A 20,490-nucleotide genomic window follows, 5' to 3' on the forward strand; every position below is an offset into this window, starting at 1 on the left:
TATTGAGATTCGGGATTAAATGCATTCAATTCAAGTGGCTAGTCAAACAGGCTAATAGTTAAAACTATTAAAACTCACTAATAAATATAATAACTTTGATGATGGTGATCATTGTGATTTTCACTGCTGTAACTGAATGCATAAAAAGAGACCCACTGGATTAGACTAAAATGCAGCCTGAAGAATAGCACCCTGTGGGCATTATTTTATTTTATTTACATCAAGTGCATTACATGCATGACCACATAAATTACTGTATGCATTATTACATTATTGCCTATACATTATTTTTGAATGCTTTTCCTTATATGAATCCTTTTGTAAGTACAACTACAATTTGATTCATGCTATTTCATCCCAATGTGATAAGAATATTATATGTTCAGTTGACATGATTTTATGAATTTGTGCATATTAAGAATGTCTAATTTCACAGTTTAATACTATATCCTTTATTATTATTTTTTTTAATGTACTTTCACATGCAGCATGACTCCTGAGGGCCACAGCACAACCCTGTGGATGGAACCACACTCGCACTTCCCAGCTGCTCTGCCAGTTCGAAGGGGCTCACAGGCATGACCTGAGGGGAGATGAGAGGTCATAACTCAGTGGAACAATTGCATATATTGAGCCTTGGCTTTCTTTATAAACTTAGGAGTTTAACAAACTCAGTCATTTAACAGGTCTGCAATAAACAGTACTTTGCCACGGTGGAAAAGTACAATGCTGAATAGGTACTCATTAACACAGTGTCCTTGGCTGCTATGTGGGTGTTTATGATTCCTCTTGCAGCATATTACAGGTGATCCAGAATCAGCACAAACATAGGTACAGATTTAAGGTGTAATAATTACAATATTATAACTGCCATAGATGGTACTTACTAGTGAAACATCTATGATAAGTGTGCAGAGATAACACAGCTGTTTATCTGATTATCAGTGAAATTTGACACAGTGTGACCTGGGCATGCGGCTCCTACAAGGACCAAAAAGCCATAAAACGGATAAAAGCATACGGATAAAGCTATGTAACACCCTGTTTTCTTGAGTGGTACATGAGCCCACCAGCATCAACAGTGCGAGCATGGATTACCATGTTGTGTTGTCATATGCAGTCTATCCCATTATTGTTCTTGATAGTTCATGTTGCTGTAAGGTTCTGTTTTGGTGTTACTTCACAAGAGGATGATGTGATAAAATTGCATGTAATTCTACTTTGGGTTATAAGTAATTCTACTTATGTTATTTATAAATAATTTATAAATAACCACTGGTGCCATCAGTGGGCAGTCAAATGTAATTGTGGGTAATGTAGAAAAAGTGAAAATATACCAACTTGTGTTAAAAAAAAAAAAAAAGAAGCAAAAATACTTTGCTCTCATGGATATCAAACAACTGCAAACAAAACACAGGTTTCTAAAAAAACAAACTCTTAAATATGTTACAAAATGTTAAATATAGGTGTGCAACAATTATTGGCGGCACCATTTTAGTCAATACTTTATGCTACCTCCCTTTGCCGAGATAACAGCTTGGAATCTTCTTCTATAATGCCTGATGAGGTTGGAGAATACATGGCGAGGGATCTGAGACCATTCCTGCATACAGAATGTCTCCAGATCCTTCAAGTTTTGAGGTTCATGCTGGTGGACTCTCCTCTTAAGATCACCCCACAGGTTTTCTATGGGTTTCAAGTCACGGGACTCGGATGGCCATGGCAGGACCTTGATTTTGTGGTCAGTAAACTATTTTTGTGTTGATTTTGTGGTCAGTAAACTATTTTTGTGTTGATTTTGTGGTCAATAAACCATTTTCTGTTTTTCATTGTCCTGCTGGAAGATCCAACCACGGCCCATTTTAAGCTTTCTGGCAGAGGCAGTCAGGTTTTCATTTAATATCTGTTGATAGTTGATAGAGTCCATGATGCCATGTATCCTAACAAAATGTCCAGGTCCTCTGGCAGAAAAACAGCCCCAAAACATTAAAGAGCCAACCCCAATTTTAACCGTGGGCATGAGGTACTTTTCCATGTAGCTACCTCTCTGTGCGCCAAAACCACCTCTGGTGTTTATGACCAAAAAGCTCTATTTTGGGTTCATCTGACTACAGAACCTGATCCCATTTGAGGTCCCAGTAGTGTCTGGCACACTGAAGACGCTTGAGTTAACTACTTTGGATGAGAGTAGAGGCTTTTTTCTTGAAACCCTTCCAAACAACTTGTGGTGATGTAGGTGACTTCGGATTGTAGTTTTTGAGACTTTCTGACCCCAAGACACAACTAACTTAAGTAATTATCCAGCTTTGAGCCCTGGAGATTTTTGGCCACTCGAACCAGCCTCTTCACAGTGTGTTGAGACAAAATAGATTTTCTATTGTCTTATAGACACTTCCCATTTTGTGAAGCTCAACAACCTTTTGCCGCACATCACAGCTATATTCCTTGGTCTTACCCATTGTTATGAATCACTAAGGAAATTTGGCCTATGTGTTACCTCATATTTATACCCCTGTGAAACAGGAAGTCATGACTGAACAATTTCCTGTTCCTAGTCACCCAGTTGTACTAAAAAATTTTTTAAAATCAATGGGAATATACTTCAAATATATTTTTCTCATATGAATTCATGGGTTGCCAATAATTGTTGCACACCTATATTTAACAAAAAATATACTTTTTATAAACCTGTGTTGTGTTTGCAATTCTTTAATATTCATGAGAGCGGAGTATTTTTGTGAATTATTTGACCAAAAGATCAAAAGGTTAAACAATAATGACAATTTTTCACAGCCTTCTTTGCTCATATTTACCAAGGGTGCCAATATTATTGGAGGGCACTGTATACTGTATAAATACCAAGGATTTTGCACATGCATATATAAATAGAACTCTACCATATGTACATACACTCTGATCTACTTTATTGTTTCTATTATTTCGACTTATTTTATATTATTTTTATTTTAGACTAATTCAAATGTATACGTATTTAGATAAATACTTGTATACTTTTATATAAATACTCCTACGTGTAATGCTGTGTCAACTTGAATTTCTCCTACGGGGGATCAATAAAGGTACATCTAATCTTATCTCGTCTTATCTTACCCTATATTACGTCTCGTTTAAATAAACCAGATGAGTGAGTGCATGGTCAACTATACTTTAGTCTAGTTTTGTTCTGTAATAAACTGAGACTAGTTACACTGTCAGTTATATAACATATAGCATGGCAGTGGTTTCTCAATGCATTAAGATGTTGGTCTATTGATCAGAAGGTCGTGAGCTCTTCCAAGCTGCCACTGCTGGGCCCTTAACCCCCAACTTCTCAGATGTATAAATGACATAAATGTAAGTTGCACTGGATAAGGGCCTCTGCCAAATGCCGTAAATGTAAAATTACATTGAAATGAAGGATGAACAAGTTTATGTGTGGTTATAAATAGGCTTCAAATGCAAACGATGGTTTCTTATGTCTGAATGAGCGTAGTGGCCATGAGCCGTTCTGATAAGGTGACATTCCTTGATTGGAATGTTATTAATAATGTATCTGTAGTGTTAAGCAGTGAGGCAGCTGTTTGGCCTTGGAGTGTCTGTGGTGCTTTTTGGGCCAGGAGTAACGTAGCGGTGAACATAAAAAACATGTCCATGTGAAAGAACAGACATAACAGACTAATGTGACTTTTACAAGGTGATCAGGACTCATTGTTATTGTCAGAACTCTTGTTAAATTAGGGCGGGGATTTATAACGATATTATTGATGTAACAATACAGAAAATTGTAATTTGATACTATATGACACAGTGGTGTCTCAAAATGATACCGTTTTTCAATATAGCAAAAATAAGCATGTGTGTGTGTGTATTCTTTCATGGTTTTTGGCACATGGCTCTTTCTTTGACACATGCAATTCGCTATGATTTTGTAAACATTACACCACACTGAAGATTTCACATTAACAGTCATTTTAAAATTGAAATTTTCTAATAGATCTGAGTTCACCAGTTGAACATCTGAGGTCTACATCAAGTTACAATGTTGTTCGCTTTTGGTGGCCCATGGTGGCACACCTTACTAACACCATTTATGCTCTTTTATATTTCTGTTAGTCACCCATCTGTACAAACCTTGGGTTTGGCTCGGCATGATCCTGATGTTGTGCTGCTCTGTGCTAGAATCTGGAAAGTGAACTCTTCAGCAAACCTGGAGTTCTTCAAGATGTTGGCTACATCTCCATCCACCTCCATCACCTCATTCACCTGCACAACATATTATCCAGTAACTGCTATGGATAATGTAGTGCAATTTACAAGCATGGTGAGTCAGGATGTATAATGTGTATCTCAGGTTTTCACCATTTCAAGCATTTCATACCTTAAAACTATACTGCGCATCAAACTCAAATTCCTTCTCTAAGCCTGTAATGTTTCCATCATACATGACAAGACAGCGCTCCTTCTTAGAATTCTTTGGTAACTTGAAGAGACGGTATGTAGCAGAGACAAACTTGTAGTCACCTAAATTCAAAACAAACACATTGATGGTGTTGTAAAAAAAATGAACTTCTAAGAAAGTGGTTCTAACAAGCAACTGGTAATTGCACTGAAATGGTAACCACAATAGCTTAGACTGAAAACACAAGTTCACAACGATGAGTCCTTTACCTAGAAGTTTCTCGAGCTCCTCATTGCCTACAGAAATTAAGCTAGCTGTGACCAGTCGGGGTTTGCAAAACCCAACTTCCTCAGCCAATCGCACAAGGTCCTCCCACCAAAGAGCTCCACTCAGACACTCACCTGAGGCAGACAAAAATGCTTTCATAATATCTCAGACATAGGATAAAATGGAATGAAGGGTACAAAAAGTAGTCGATGCTAGAATAATCAATAATATATGCACGTGCAAATCAGGTGATAAAAAAAAACAACGGGTCATAAATATGAATTTATTCTGTAAAATAATCCTGTTTCAAAACAAAACCACACATCATACATGTCTGTATGAAATGCATAGTAAGCTATTCCTCTTACCAGTGTTTTTGTAACTGAAATAATCAGTGACATAGCATCATAACTGTTACCACCTCAACATAATTTTTTTTTCCTAGCAATGTGTTTTATTTCTCTAATACCACAGCAATTTGCCAGTGCTAAGAATTCATATTAGAATTATATGTCACACATTTTATTAATTTACAGTTACATTTAAGCAGCCTCTCCAGGATTTTCGATTTTGCGATCACAGAAATTAACGCAAAATCTCCGTAATATTCGAGGGAGCTTGCAATTTTTCAAAAATTACCACAGATTTGGGCCAAAACACGTCATGTGACGTTATCACAATAATCATTCAGCCAAAGCCCTCTTCGATTAATGTGCATCGAACATGAGTATAGCTAAAAGGTCTCATTTACCTACAAACGTCACCGTGAAAGACCATGCAAAACTATTTCCTGTAACTGCAATTTTGCCAATTCAAGTAGTTTTCCATAAAAAGCACAAAAAAACACAGCTGCTTGTTGTATTAGTTGATTATTAGTCTGAAAAGAGTTTTTCAATACTGTCTGGACCAATGCTTGTAAACACAAGCACTTCCCTTTAAGCCCCAGAAAAATCAGAGGACTAGCAAACTAGCAAACGCACTAGCAAAGTCCATAGCTGAGGCTGAAAAGCAAGTTTTAATATTTACACCTGGACATCAGAGTTCAGTAAGTTATCAATATTTAGGACCCTTCTGTAATTTCATTTCTGATATGTTGTGTTGACTTATTTTTTTCTGCTTTGAATAAACAACCAATGCATCTCATACATTTCATTACCATCTAAACAAATATCAATTAATACTTATTTTAACTTACTTATTAATGCTAAGTTTAATATACTGTAAGTTAATGCTAGCTAATGTTGTAAATAATGTTATTTACAGGATCCTTATCCTGTAATACATACAGTGTGCATGAAACTCTCAGTATGTGAAGGTCCTATGCTGTATCCAACATGATATATGAGATTACATGTGTGGTTTGAATTATTCTCTTACCCCATAAAACTTTGTTGGCTCTAAGGGATTCTGAAATCGGGGCATTGCTGTAAACGTCACTGAAATACAGCTCTCCGCCATCCTGAAACGCAAACAATAATACATGTAGACATTTTTCACTTTTCAGAACTCCCTGGAGAAAACTGGCTGTGGGGAAGTGGCTAAAACTCTACTGCATATTACTATATTAAAAAAAAAAAAAGATTATATTTAATTCATGTTTTTGATGTTATGCTTGTAAGCCAAAGTACCTTCAGTACATTGTAGGCCTCTCTCAGAACACTAGCCTTGTCAGGTGAGAGGTTCACCACACAATTTGATCTGTTAAAAAAAAAAAAAAATCCCACTGTCAGAGCTTTATAGCGGCTAGTAATAATATCCTACATGATATTATATAGATTTTCATGAAATTGTTTGCGTACACAAGTAAACAGTTAAAGCTTAATGATGACATAAATGTAGAAATATTTTCCAGGTAAATGGTTAAACGATACTTTTAAATATGTAATAAGTCCATTAACTCATCCATAATGGTGAAGTAATCCATTATCTTTAACACTGTACCAGCCTGACCCAGCTTACAAGTACTGGCCCATTTTTAGGGCAGTCCGGGTGCTTTTTGTCATCCATATCAAGTTAAATGTATTCTTTTATCGTCTTTAGTTTTTTTTTTGTACTAAAATAATGAACTCTGGTCAAAATCTAGACATTGCTTAAGTAAATCAGGTTCATCACATACAAAAAAAAAACAAAACAAAACGTAATTTAATGCCAAAGATAATTTTCACTCAGAGTCAGCGCCAGCATTTTTGGAACCCTTGATTTTATAGTTACTTATTTCACAGTGACAATATCCAGTGTGAAAAATCCAGATTTTAAAAGAATTGTAACTTAATATAGTGAAATCTCTAAGATCCTCAGTGAAATGTTCAATAACACCAATCTATGCATGAGATTGAATACAGGTTCAGGTTCTGTTGAAAATGGGTTTACTCCATAGATCATTTCACACGCTCAGTGTAACTACATGTCATAATATTGTACAAACTTATAATAATAAATAAATAATAATAATAAATAAAAATATGTGTGTAAAAGCCTTACATGATTATATCATAAGAGTTCTCCTCCAGGCCTGCTTCCCTCAAGGACTCGATGTATCCTTGAACAAAGTCCACATTTGGCTTCTTGTACCCAAACGTCTCCATGTGACAGTCTATATATTTTCTTGCAACCTCAAGCTATAAATTAGAAGTCTCAGGTTAGTGGGGTCTGTTCAACACAACTGGACGTTCAACAACTGTTCATTATTCTTTACTTATCTCCCATCACTGTTGAATTCTCTACTCCTGATCGGTCAGAACATGTTGATTAATTTTCAGCAGCCCTGACAGTAGTGGCAAGACAAATTACCTTGTTGTCCTGGCCATGTCATTAAATTGCACTTAGAGCACTAACACCACACTTTGACATCATCAACCAGACCCACCTGATCTTCCGTCATATCGAGTCCAGTGACATGACCGTTCTTGCCCACCAACTGACTGAGAACATAGCAATCACGTCCACTGCCGCAGCCGAGATCCAAAATCCTGCAGCCCTCCACACACTCGGGCACTGCCAGACCACAGCCATAGTACCTGAGAGAAAAGAGAGACTATCACTTAGCCTACCAGCAGGGGGATCCCAAAGACTGCTCATAAACCAGAAAGTCTACAACATCAACTTACAATGTCTGTATAGGCTTTTTCAGACATCTGGATCATTAAGGGAGAGCATTACATTGGTATAAAATGAATTGTGGTGTGACACTGTGCTATGATGTGGAATTAGCCATACTGTGCAGTCGCAAGGGGAATTAATCGTCTAAATTATATTATACTATAAAAATAAAACACAATGGCAATTACATAACATACATGAGCCAAACTTCAATATATAGCAGATAATGTACACAGAGGTGCCAACATTTCTAACAAGGAAATTCTAGCAGGCAGGGAGAGAAAAAAAAGAAATCTATCCCAAAAACCCTAGTGTATGTCGCTGGAAGCATAGGCAACAGTATTTAAACAGGTATAAAAGAGGTTTTAATTGGCTCCCAAGACCGAGGGTTGTGAATTCACAAATCAAAATTCTCCTAGACAAAGTCAAAACAAAAGTAATCACTAACACAAGCAAGTGCACATCTTTTTTTGCATATATATATATATATATATATATATATATATATATATATATATATATATATATATATATATATATATATATATATTGAAATTATAGTGATATTAAGTGTTAATAAAGAGTGCTGTAAGCTTGAAGATATTTTGCAACAAAGCCAAACATCTTCTTCAGGACCATAACACAAGTTCAGTGTAATATGTTTAGAATATGATAGGAATACGGTTTATGATTTGAAATGACTCTAGACGGAGTTTACTTTGCCGTGACTTCTGGGTGAACCTCAGTCAGAGCTTTTCTAATGTAGACAGGAATGGGCTTAGCTGAAGGGACACATGCGTTGCTCTTCAGATCAGAGCTCTGCTTCAGGATTTTCCCATAGTATTCCTGTACAGCACAAATTGAGCACAAAAGACAATTCAATATTTGTTGTGAGGGACATGTTTTATGGTAAAAAAACAAAACAAAACAAAACAAAAAAAACAAAACAAACGTAAATCTAGAGCCAGTAATGTTATAGCATATTCCCTTTCATTTTCAAAGTCTATCTTTATATATGTGGATCTTAAGAAGAAGGTTGTAATAAAGTCTTAATAAAGTCCCCTCAAAAAAATCCCTTAAATTACTCTATTGTGTTTTATGTTGGCCGCTACAGGTGAGCCACAAGGGGAAAAAATCATATCACAGTACTTGTTTTCAAGATACGAAGCATGAAAAATTATATTTTTTAAAGAATTTTAACATCCACTGATACTTTGCATGATATTATTGTTGGTCCAAGTCGAATACGTATTATACAAAAAAAAAAAAAAAACATTATTTATGACAAAAATATCACACACCCCTAAAGCCACTGTGTGATTCTGAAAACCCTGACAGGTTATTTAAAACTATGTCATTCTCTCAATTTGGTCCAATTCCCACCATCTATGCGTCCACATCAATACGAGAATGTAAGGGCTAACGTGTCATAAAAGACATGAAATTATTTTTAAATTATAACTGCTGCTTGCTGAACATCACAGCCCATAGTTATTTCTATCTAACAGCCTTATGTGTTTACATGCTAAGATCACACTAACTTCAATACACCGTAGGTAACATTAACAGGTTGAGGGAAACAGGTTCATCCTTCTTGCCCTGATCAATTACACTGTCTGCCAAAAAAAAAAAAAAAAACACAACAACAAGTGGTACATTTTAAATAGCATGGCTAATTATGATCTCTTGAACTCTTGGAATTTGGACAAACCTTGGACTTCAGCCTATTACGAGTAGGCTACTGTTTAATACGTGTGCTAAGAGGGTAAAAAACAAAGCTGCTTCAGGCCATTATTAATCCAATGCAACATGACTTGTACAGTAAAGTTTTCCTGTTATTACTATTTTTTTTTTGTCTCTCATGGGTTTTGTTCCCCCCCCCTCAGGTTTACACTAGAATTGCCTTTGGACCCATAATCCCAGTTTACCTTAACAGTGTCATGAACATCTGTAGCAGCCGGTTCACTGGGAAAAAGAAAACACATTAAAGCATTAATGAATTAAACAATGATATTAGCAGCTGACCTTTTCGCACTCACACACACACACACACACACACACACACACACACACACAAAACAAACACAAAATTTCTAATAAAACAATATTTTTCTCAAGTCAATATGATTCACAAGCCTCTGTGATATTGTAAACTATTAATCAGAACATTTGTAGACTTATCTATTTAATCAGACATTACATTTCATTATTAAACAAACAAACTAATCAAATAGTGATGACCAGATCAGTGAGGAAGTGTGGTTTTGATAAAAGTGGGTTGTAACAGAAAGTATGGTAGGGTATACCTACCCCCCCCCCCCAAAAAAAAAAAACAACAACAACAACAACAACAACAACAACAACAACAACAAAAGAAAACAAAACAGGAACGGTCTGTGTGTAACATATTAAGTCATTAATTTTTTTGTGTAAATAACTTTACAGGACATGTTGAGCATATTTTGATGAACTGAAACCTCAGAACAAATAATAAACACACAATAATATGCAATGAACCATTTCTACATGGTGTTGTCGATGTATGGGTGCAAACTCTTGGAAGTTCAGTTCAGTTAGCTTTATTGGCTAAATGTTACAGCACATTTTACAGTTACATTGTGGTCTTTTAGGAAATTAATGTCAGACTGTCGGTCTACTAACTTCACGTACTGTGACTATGTTCCTTCCTGGTAGCACACCAGCTGTCTTTAATGGAAGTAAATAGGCTACAAGTCTCTGACCTGCATGTTGTAAATGGACGTCCCTTTTATCACAGTCACAGTTATTGTACAAGTTATTGTACGAGTTTCCGACTTGTTAGTCTTATAATATCTCTTACAATATATAACAATTATCTTACAGACTCTTACAGTACCTTACATGTATCTCTAACATTAAAAAGTAAGTCCAGGTGTGCACACGTGTTACATTAAAGCTCCAAATCAGCTTAACTTAACCTACCTATGTGCTCCTTTCATGTCCGCCATCCTGAGCCGATTCTTAAATTGAATCGATTCTTACATCGAACCGATTCTTAAACTAAACCCCAAATATAGGCTACAAAAATCCCACTAATGTAGGCTGGTACTACTTCAGTCACTGGAGCAGGAAGTAAAATTCAACATCAGGAAGTAAACATTTACCGCAGAAAACCGAAAGGTGGCGCAAATCTGCCTGTTTTAGCCATGATTGGGGGGGTGGGGGACACACACCCATATACGGTTTTTCACGTGATGGGAAGTTTTTCAGGTGAGTCATTATGCCTCAGTAATATGTAATCACACGTGAATAACATGAAGCTGAAGGTGCATTTGATTTTAGCATGTTATCCTCTGAAACCACACATGTGATCACTAGTCAATTACACGTCAACATGTACTGTATGTAAAAAATTATCATGTGAAAATAAATGAATAAACAGAAATAACAGAGAAACATAACATGAAGTGGCTAAAAACCACATGCATAAAATTCAGGATTATTCATCACTATTCATGAATTCATTATTAATGTTTCCTTGTATTACATCATTTGTAAGTCGCTTTGGGGAAATAAAGCATCTGCTAAATGAATAAATGTAAATGTAAATGTAATGTGACTTTTTGGTGTTGTTCAGTTAGCACGTATGCCTCACACCACCAGGGTTGGGGGTTCAAATCCTGCCTCTTCCCTGTGTGTGCTGAGTTTGCATGTTCTCCCCATGCTTCGGGGATTTCCTCCATGTACTCTGGTTTCCTTCCCAGTCTAAAGACATGCATTGTAGGCTGATTGGCATTTCCAAATTGTCTGTAGTGTGTGAGTGTGTGTGTGATTGTGCCCTGCGATGGGTTGGCACCCCGTCCAGGGTGTCCCCCGCTGTGTGCCCAGAGTTCTCTAGGATAGGCTCTAGGCTCCCCCGTGATGCTGTGTAGGATAAGCGGTACAGAAAATGGACAGACAGATGGATGGATGTGACTTTTCTGTTTCAAAATTTCAAGCAGTTTCTGTGTCGTTCAAAACTGTTGAGGTCTAATTAAAAGAACAAAAACAGTAGAAGAATATTGATGCTTTTAAGCTACAGTAGTTGTCTTTGCAGTTTCTAATGTGTTGAAGACAAGATTTGCCAAAATACCAAATTAATAAATGAAATAAATTGAAAGAAATGATTTCTGATATCTTTCATTTTTATATTAGAACCTTTTTCAAATGTGCATTTATGTATGCACTTCAGACTTCATCCAATTAAATATGCATACATGACCCTTGAGTGAGACCTCTAGCATCAATAGCTCAGGTTTATGATTGGACTGGATTCTGCTGCTTCTGATTCAATTACAGTGTCTGCCAAAAAAAAACAACAACCCAAAAACAAACAAACAAGTGATGCATTTTAAATAGCAAGCATTAATATGTACACTTCAGGAGCAGGAACTCAAACAGCATGCAAATATATGGAACTACAAACAAGTCCCCTCCTTCTTTATCTAACGTGCTGTGTTTAGTTTTTCACAAACAAACAAAAAAAAAAAATTGGAAGTTCCCTTATAAGAATCTGAACCCTGTATGTACGTAGAGTGTAGTGTGTTCAGTGTGGAGTTGCTGATCTGGACTTCTTCTTTACCAAAGTTAACATATAGCTTTTTATGGTAAATAGAACAAACACACCGGTAAGTTTATGCTTTATGTTTTAGTTGTATTTTTATTTCTGTGCTTTTATGTTGATTTCTTAAAAAAACGGAAAAATCAGCTTTCCAAATATTTAACAACTAGACAAAATACTTAGCTTTTATATTGTTGTTGGATGACATATTAATATTGTGGTATATTATGATAGGAAAATTAAAAATATCAGTCCCGTTAACATTATGCTTTAACATTAACATAAAGCAGTATAGATAATGATGTCAAAAGTTGTTTCCAAATGCTAGAGTTCAACGCAATCAACAATTAACATCTTAGCAGTTTCTCCAATAATAATAATAATAATAATAATAATAATAATAATAATAATAATAATAATAATAACTCTAAAACGTGATGTTGACTCACTAAATTTTTCATACAATGCCAAAAATGCCTCCTTATTTGTCAATTCTTTAACATTTTAAAATGACACAACTGCCTTGTCTGAGTAGAACATAATTTTTAAAAAATAATTTATGAATTTATCATTTATAAATTAGCCCAGTCAATCTGAAGCAGAATCCAGAGTATGAAGCAGAAATTTTTAATTTTCATTTATGAAATTTTTGTTTAAAAAAGCTGTTGCTATCCTGAAGTTAATTTTTTTCCAATAACAACGGAGTCTGAAGTGTTTCATTTTTCTTGTCACTGCTAACAATATATTATTATATTTAATAAACAATGACACATCATATATTTTTTTATCGGTTTATAATTACATTTATGATGTGGAATGTCCGAGAAAATAAGTTAAAATTCTTGTTATCATTTATGTTATCACAACTTACAGTTATAAACAGTTGGTTCTTCACCACTCTTTTTTGAATTTAATAAAACATTTTTTTTTTTTTTAAATGCAGTTTGTCATGTTACAAAGAAACCACACTGTGGCTGTATTTTCTGTGACAGAAAAAAGAGAGAGAGAGAGAAAAAAAGCTTTAACTCCAAGTGCTGAATAAATGTTTTCTCACAGAACACTTCAGCATATCCACGTTACATGTTTTTAAAGCTGTAAATCTGCTATCAGAGACCCTGTGTATGTGGTTACTATAGAAACAATAACGTATTTGAATGAATGCATTAATATTAACCTGTGATTTGTCTTACAACAGGAATATCTGCTGTTATAGAAAATCACTCAACACTTTCTAACTAATCAGAATCACAAGAATTCGCCCGTCCTGTGGTATAAATGATATACCACCTTTATGCCACATTTATACCACAATTATGTAATTGTGCAATTATGTACCATATTGTATTTCTCCATATGATTGTTCACTTTACATAATAGCGTTTATATCTGTCAGTCTAGCTTTAACAGAAAAAGAACGTTTATTTATTGACTGATTAACCCCCCCCCCCCAATCCCCCCACCCCCCCAAACAATGTTTGACTTATTCACAAGGTGAGACCCGGACAAACCTACCGGATATGTTTACTATGTAAATTTATATTTGTGATGAAAAACGTAATCAGAAAACCTTTTGTACTTCCTTTAAGTAGACATTATGCTGTGACTGATGTTGTTTAATCCCCACAGGCAGAGAATCTCATTTTGATATACAACCTCACACTGTCATGGCACAGCAGAGGGGACTCACACTTGTCATGGGATGGCTGTTTGTCTTGCTTTTTAACAGTCCAGGTAAGAGCTTAGACAAGCAAATGAACTCACACACAGAGTATAAATAAAACATGAAAAATATTTTCAATCAATTTTTTTATTTTTTTTTTATTTTTACACCACAGTGATCTTGCTTTCTAAATTCTGATTATAGATGGTGTTGATTCGTTTTCTAGAAAAGTAGCTCTGACAGTAGTTCACTCAAATACGTTATCATTCCTATAGTAACAACTTACACTTGAATGATGTCACCCCATATAAATGTATTTTTCCATGAGAAGATTTTTGGAAAGAGTCTCCAATATCAGGGCTTTGTTACCTTCAGAGGTAAAGCTGTAATATTTAACTAACATGATAAGGTGCATTTTCTTTGTCTTATTAATTTCAAAATGCTGGTGAGAGAATGATATTTATAGCTAATATAATCGATATAATAACAGGAACTAACCTGTCTCACGGATGTATCTATAAATGCTTACAAAAGCATGACATGTCATTCATTTATATACATACATAAATAAATAACTAAGTAAAGAAATGTATTCATTGGCAAATTGCTGTGGTATAAGAGGAATAAAACACTTGCAACAGGACTTGCTATTGAAGAAAAACTTCAGGGTGTTAACAGTAACTTAGTGTTGTGTTGGGATCATGGAATATTTTCTTATAACATCACATCCCTATCACATTATGTTCTATATCTAATATGCAATCTTTTGTTTGCGTTTCAAGTCACAACCAAAATGTATACACTGTTACACTTGTGTATAAAGTCTTTACAATCAACCTTTTAATCAATGGATTTTTTTCCATATTTCTAGTTGGATGCCGTTGGGTGTCGGAATACTCAGGTGGATGTTGGAATACTTCTGAAGTAGAACCATTTAACTGCACTTCTGATGATACCACAAGCCTGTATAAAAAAGTTAAAAATGCCCTTTGGTGTACTGAAATACGACCAGTTCAACAACCATGGGACGTCTTAAATGTTAAACTGGGCCTCACTATTGCTGGTATCTATGACGTGGTGAGCATTTCATATGTCTTTTTTAATTCTGCTACTGTAATATATTTTCTTTGACGTAATTTCCTCTGCGTTTTGTTTTTCCAGAATGAAAAGGATCAGGTCATAATATTGTCCATTGTAACAACACTTGTAAGTTTCATCTCATTTTGTTTATGCCAGTGTTCGATTCCTCACTTGTACTTCAACATATGTTTGAACTCTGACAGGACTGGGAAGTGCCATTTCTGAAGTGGGATAATGCTACATGTGGAACTAATAAAATCTCATATCCAAAATCTGAGCTGTGGCTGCCGGATATACAAATAGAGGAGTTGTAAGTAACAGTGCATTTTGGATATTGATTCATAAAGGACTATACGTTTCTATAAGGTGCCAGAATAGATTATTTAAAATGATCCCACTGAAATTTCGGGGTTTTTTGGTAGCCAGGGATCCTTCTACTTATGTAAAAACAATCCCCTCAGTACAGATGCTTTATGAAAATCCAACTGATAAAACATTAGACACATTACTGATATGTGTATAATAATATTTTGCTTATATACTGGTTATATATATATATATATATATATATATATATATATATATATATATATATATATATATATATATATATATATATATATATGCAAAATATTATTGTACACATTTCAGTAATGTGTAAAAAATAAATAAATAAATAAACAGATAAATAAATAAAAAGTCTCCCTGGCTATGCTTCATGTTCCCTTGTGCATACCTGCACCCCAGTATGAGAATCATGGTTCTAAGGAACCTTTCCTTTACTTCTATAAGAAGCTTTCAACAGATAACAAAATAAAATAAAATAAAATAAAATAAAATATATTTTGAGGCCGTTAATAAGTCTCTGAGGTTTTTTTTTACTCTCTCATGACACCGCAGTGTGGATGAAGACAGAAGTACTGACCTACCCTATGTTCAGCTCAATTACACCGGTGGGGTTCATCTCGTTCAACGCAAAAAGGTTTTTGCCACGTGTGATATGGACATCTACAGATTTCCTTTTGATGTCCACACCTGCTCACTTACTTTCCAGTCCTACATGCTTGAAGGTAACACTGTAACGACTTTAATTACTCTAGCAATGACTTGCACAGTGATATAGCAGACATTATATCACTTTATATATCAGACACTCCAAATATACAAATAAAATAATTGTTGATATTGGGAAGTTTTCTGTGAGTGGATGTTTATTTGAGAATTTTTGGGAGAAGTCTCCAGTATCTCTAACAGTTCAATGGGAAAGACAAAGTTTTCTGACACAAGAAAGCCTTCAGGACCGAGAGCTTTATCATTTCTTATTATAAGACGAGTTTGAAGACAGAACTATGTAGGAAAAAATGAAAAGGATGTTGAAGATCTCAAAGAAGAATAACTTTATTACAGCATGGCAGTGAGAAAGTACATGAAGCACTTCGGGTTGGTCGGAGTCAAAGTCAACCCCGAACAATATCAGCACAGACATTTTATACTCTGTTTCAAACCAGGTTTTCTGTATGTAATGTGAATACAGTTTTATTCTAAATGTAAATTAAGGATAGCATTTGATGTGATCACTTTCTGTTCTCACAGTACAGATGTTCTTACAGGTGTGACCATAAATGAAGTGGTGGTAGAGCTATCGAGACAGATGTCTTTCTGAATGCTAATTACAGTCACGTAGCCCTTTGCTCAGGGATTGTTCTTGATGTCCCACTGCCACGCCCATGCTATAACTGTGTGAATGTCACTTTAGGTGGTATGATACACATATTGCTGAGACAGAGATAAATTGTCCCTTTGATAATTATGCCGTTTTGGGGAATAAGCTTATCCTAACAGAGTTCGGGGTGGAATCTGCTGAGAGGCAGTCCGTAATTTCTTATAACTATTTATAGCTGTAACAATGTAATAGGACATTAGTTGTTTCATAGTCGTTCTACAACACTAAGTGTAACTATAAATGAATAACATGTATGAAATGTAGTTTTTTAATAAATAATGCATTTTTTTTTGCGTTAGTGAATTGCTGTGGTATAAAAGAAATAATGGATGTATAGTTATAGGGAGAAAAATGTGGGGGTGGTAAGAGTATCTCTGATTTGCACCAGGCCACATCACATCAGCCTGTTGCTGATTATTTACCTATAACTGCACGTCCGCATATGTTTCAGTCCTTAATTAATTTGTGGAAATTGTCATGTGCTCTTCTTTCAGAGGATGAAATGAGCCTGACTTCTAAATCAAGGGAATTTATTCAAAGATCATCTGTTACTTCTGACTCGGGATGGATCCTTGAAGAAGTGACACAGGTTAATAACACTTTTAACCTGACCACCAAAAGATATTTTTCTTCTGTTAGATACAATGTGAGTGGAACCATCAGTATGCCTTCATTGTTTTTTTTTTGTTTTCTTTCCAATCATTTCAATTTTAAATAAGTTTCTACTAAAGCAGTGCAACTCTATGTGTTTACGCCACAGTTTACCATTAAACGTGAGGCCAGTCTCTATGTAGTGAACCTCCTGGTCCCCAGCTGCTTCCTGAGTCTGTTGGACATGTTCAGCTTCTTCCTGCCTCCTCATAATGTTGATCGGTCGGCTTTCAAAATGACACTCATCCTAGGCTACACCGTCTTTCTGCTCATCACCAATGACATCCTGCCAGCCAGTGGCTCAAAAACTCCTCTAATAAGTATGGAAGACCTGCAGCACAGTTTGGAGGTTTAGAAAGGGGGTGGAGTGGGGGCATATTTTATAACCGTTCCAGATGCTTGTTTGTGGAGTGTTAACATAAAATGCATATGCAGCACAGCTGGTTATATACTTAGCACATGACATAACTGCACTATAATGATGAAGACGATTTCATATTTAACTGCCTCAGATGACAAACACATCCCTTAAGTTTGTTTAATCACATTTTATTGGCTATATAAAGTTTTTTTTAAATTTTATTTTATTTATTTCTAATGCTTATTAATGTTACTGATATTGTAAGATTGTTTGAAGGTAGCCTAGATAAATAACTGCCTTGAATAATTAAAAGACTATTCTGAATACCACCACTGCTACAATCTGGCACTCTCCCAAAATGCATGAGCATCACACTTATCACTGTGTGGTATAAATCACTCAGTGATTTTATTTAGCATATTTCCGCATCCCCTATGAAATTCATGTGTTCTCTGACACAAGTCTAACCAATGAGAAGCCTAAAGTACAATCATATTTCCTGACTACTGGACCAAAACTGAGCAGGTATACATACTGTACAGTATACATCTTGGCAACATACTGTACATGTTGTTCCTGTTTCTTTTTCCATACAGACGTATTTTTCTCTCTCAGCTTGGCGCTGATGGTAGCCAGCCTTTTGGAGACTATGTTCATTGTTAACGTCAGTAACAATGCAAACCATTACCCCAGAATACCCCGTTGGCTCCATGTCCTTGTTCTGAACTACCTAGCACGTCTCCTGTTCATGTCCCCTAAACCTCTTGGTGTTCCGGTGGAAGTGATTTTAAACCCGCATGCAAAAGGTAAGAGGAATATTGTTTTGTAACATATATAATAAAAATACTTGCTAACGAAAAAAACACAGCAGGGCTTGTTGCTATAGAAAACCAATCAACAACAGAGTGGTGTGAAATGGAGGGGCCATTACCATCCTGGAGTTTATAGCAACATTAACGTTGTGAAACAAAGTCAATTACTTCCCTGCTATCACTTATAACATATCAAAAAAGCCTTACAGCTTTACATTTGACTGCTACAAAGTGCTGAGACTGGAGATTCCTTCCATATTGACAATTTCACCATGTCAACAATTACGTTTTATTTGTTAAAGAATTAAAATGACAGTAACAGCTAATTACAGTAGATGAATTAGCTTTTACTACAATCACGTAATAGAATGGGAACATTAATGTATATCAGTAACTAGCCCTGCAGCCGGAACTACTGTCACAACTTCTGTTATAAAAAACTAATGGCATCCATACCCATAAACATACACTTCAATGATAGTTCATGTCTCATTATGCTCACCATGTCACCAGTGACACCAGACACATCAGGTGAAGCAATGGTGCCTGCTGACACAGGAGAAAAGGATGAGATGGAGTGTGCAGCGGTGGTGGATGAACTGAAGAAAGTGGCCCGAGAAGTGCTGACCATTCGATTTCAGATTGAAGAACACCTGAGACCCAACCAGGGCAATAACGACTGGAAGATGATTGCAAACGTTATTGATCGCCTCCTGTTCCTGTTTTATGTTCTCTTCGTGGTTGCGAGCTACATCACTATAATTGCCATATGGGCCAGTTCCACAGTGCGTCATTCAAAGTAGGAAACGAGGAATTTGTAAAGCTGTTAAAGGGGAAATTAAGAAAAAAAAAGCAAATATAAACCTCTCTCAATACTGTTTCAATATGAAAATAAATGATAATGCTTTACATTAAGGTTCTTTTGACTGACATTATTTGATACATTGCTTAACATGACAGCAAACTATGAACATCAGCATTAATACACCATCAATAACATTAACAAGGTAATTAGACTTTTAAAAAAAAATACTGTAACCTTATCTTTCTGAAGCCTTCACGGCGAATTCTCCAGTCTCTTCAGCGGGGGCAACATAACAAATAAGACACGGGTTACAAGGGTGATAATTCACCTTTCTTTCATTAATAAGAAGCACTGGGATAACAGCTTGAACAACAGCCTATATCCTCATGAACAGACCCTATCCCACACACACCCCTCTCTTTTTCCCCAAAGGCGTGTCACCTGCGTTAAAGGGGCAAGGGAGCAAATAAACCTTTAATTAATATACACAAATACTTCCCTAAGACAAATGAAAATAGATAACAAATCATTTTCATATAGACATATACCTGTTTCAATACCTGTTTGAAATAAAATAATTAAATAATACTGAATTAACCCGCGACCCGATTACGGATTAGCGGTTGAGGATGGATGGATGGATGGATGGAATAATGAATTAACCAATTTTTTGTTACAGTCTTCACCTGCTTACCATAAAAACGTCCTCATTTCTAGCAATATGATGCTGAATATGTATACAACCTATTTACATAGCAATAACATAATAATGTGATAACACCAACATATTGCACCAAAATTTATATAATCATGTTGTAAACCACATGACTCCACATAACAAACCCTGGAACAACAAATTCTGCAAATTTCTGCATCACATTCCTATAAACACATAACATGTATGAAAACTCCATAAATTAGCATTGATCAGTACAGGTATACAAGTGCAGATAAGAACCAGTAGGGCATTATCCATTAACATATAATATCTTTGAACTTCTCAAGTTTCCTAACCATGCGGCCACTACGAGTTAGTTGAGGGGGGTCCACTGAA

At 35.6% G+C, this 20,490-nt stretch overlaps 2 protein-coding genes across 2 annotated transcripts; one reads left to right on the top strand and one right to left on the bottom strand.

Moving 5' to 3' along the window:
* Window positions 1-195: 195 nt before the first annotated feature.
* Window positions 196-10,754, bottom strand: as3mt (arsenite methyltransferase). The gene is given in 11 exon segments (NM_001200444.1): window positions 196-583; window positions 4,132-4,263; window positions 4,379-4,521; window positions 4,669-4,800; window positions 6,044-6,125; window positions 6,295-6,364; window positions 7,148-7,284; window positions 7,533-7,683; window positions 8,484-8,611; window positions 9,694-9,730; window positions 10,727-10,754. Coding segments are annotated over 11 exon segments (1,143 nt in total). The 5' UTR covers window positions 10,753-10,754; the 3' UTR covers window positions 196-478.
* Window positions 10,755-12,323: 1,569 nt separating this feature from the next.
* Window positions 12,324-19,533, top strand: LOC108258316 (5-hydroxytryptamine receptor 3A). The gene is made up of 10 exons (XM_017456866.3): window positions 12,324-12,411; window positions 13,971-14,075; window positions 14,876-15,081; window positions 15,166-15,210; window positions 15,288-15,394; window positions 15,985-16,154; window positions 17,302-17,453; window positions 17,568-17,778; window positions 18,416-18,625; window positions 19,145-19,533. Exons 2-10 carry the CDS (start codon window positions 14,009-14,011, stop codon window positions 19,432-19,434), a joined length of 1,458 nt encoding a protein of 485 aa, XP_017312355.1. The 5' UTR covers window positions 12,324-12,411; window positions 13,971-14,008; the 3' UTR covers window positions 19,435-19,533.
* The last annotated feature ends 957 nt before the right edge of the window (window positions 19,534-20,490 follow it).

This window comes from Ictalurus punctatus, chromosome 26 (assembly GCF_001660625.3).
Source record: "Ictalurus punctatus breed USDA103 chromosome 26, Coco_2.0, whole genome shotgun sequence".
In the NCBI taxonomy this organism is placed as follows: Eukaryota; Metazoa; Chordata; class Actinopteri; order Siluriformes; family Ictaluridae; genus Ictalurus; species Ictalurus punctatus.

Excerpts from the sequence above, each read along its gene's own strand:
- LOC108258316 (XM_017456866.3), top strand. The coding sequence starts at position 14,009 with ATGGCACAGCAGAGGGGACTCACACTTGTCATGGGATGGCTGTTTGTC. Across the intron at positions 15,082-15,165 it reads TTGCTGGTATCTATGACGTG|AATGAAAAGGATCAGGTCAT; the intron begins GTGAGCATTTCA and ends TTGTTTTTCCAG. Across the intron at positions 17,454-17,567 it reads TTTCTTCTGTTAGATACAAT|TTTACCATTAAACGTGAGGC; the intron begins GTGAGTGGAACC and ends TTTACGCCACAG.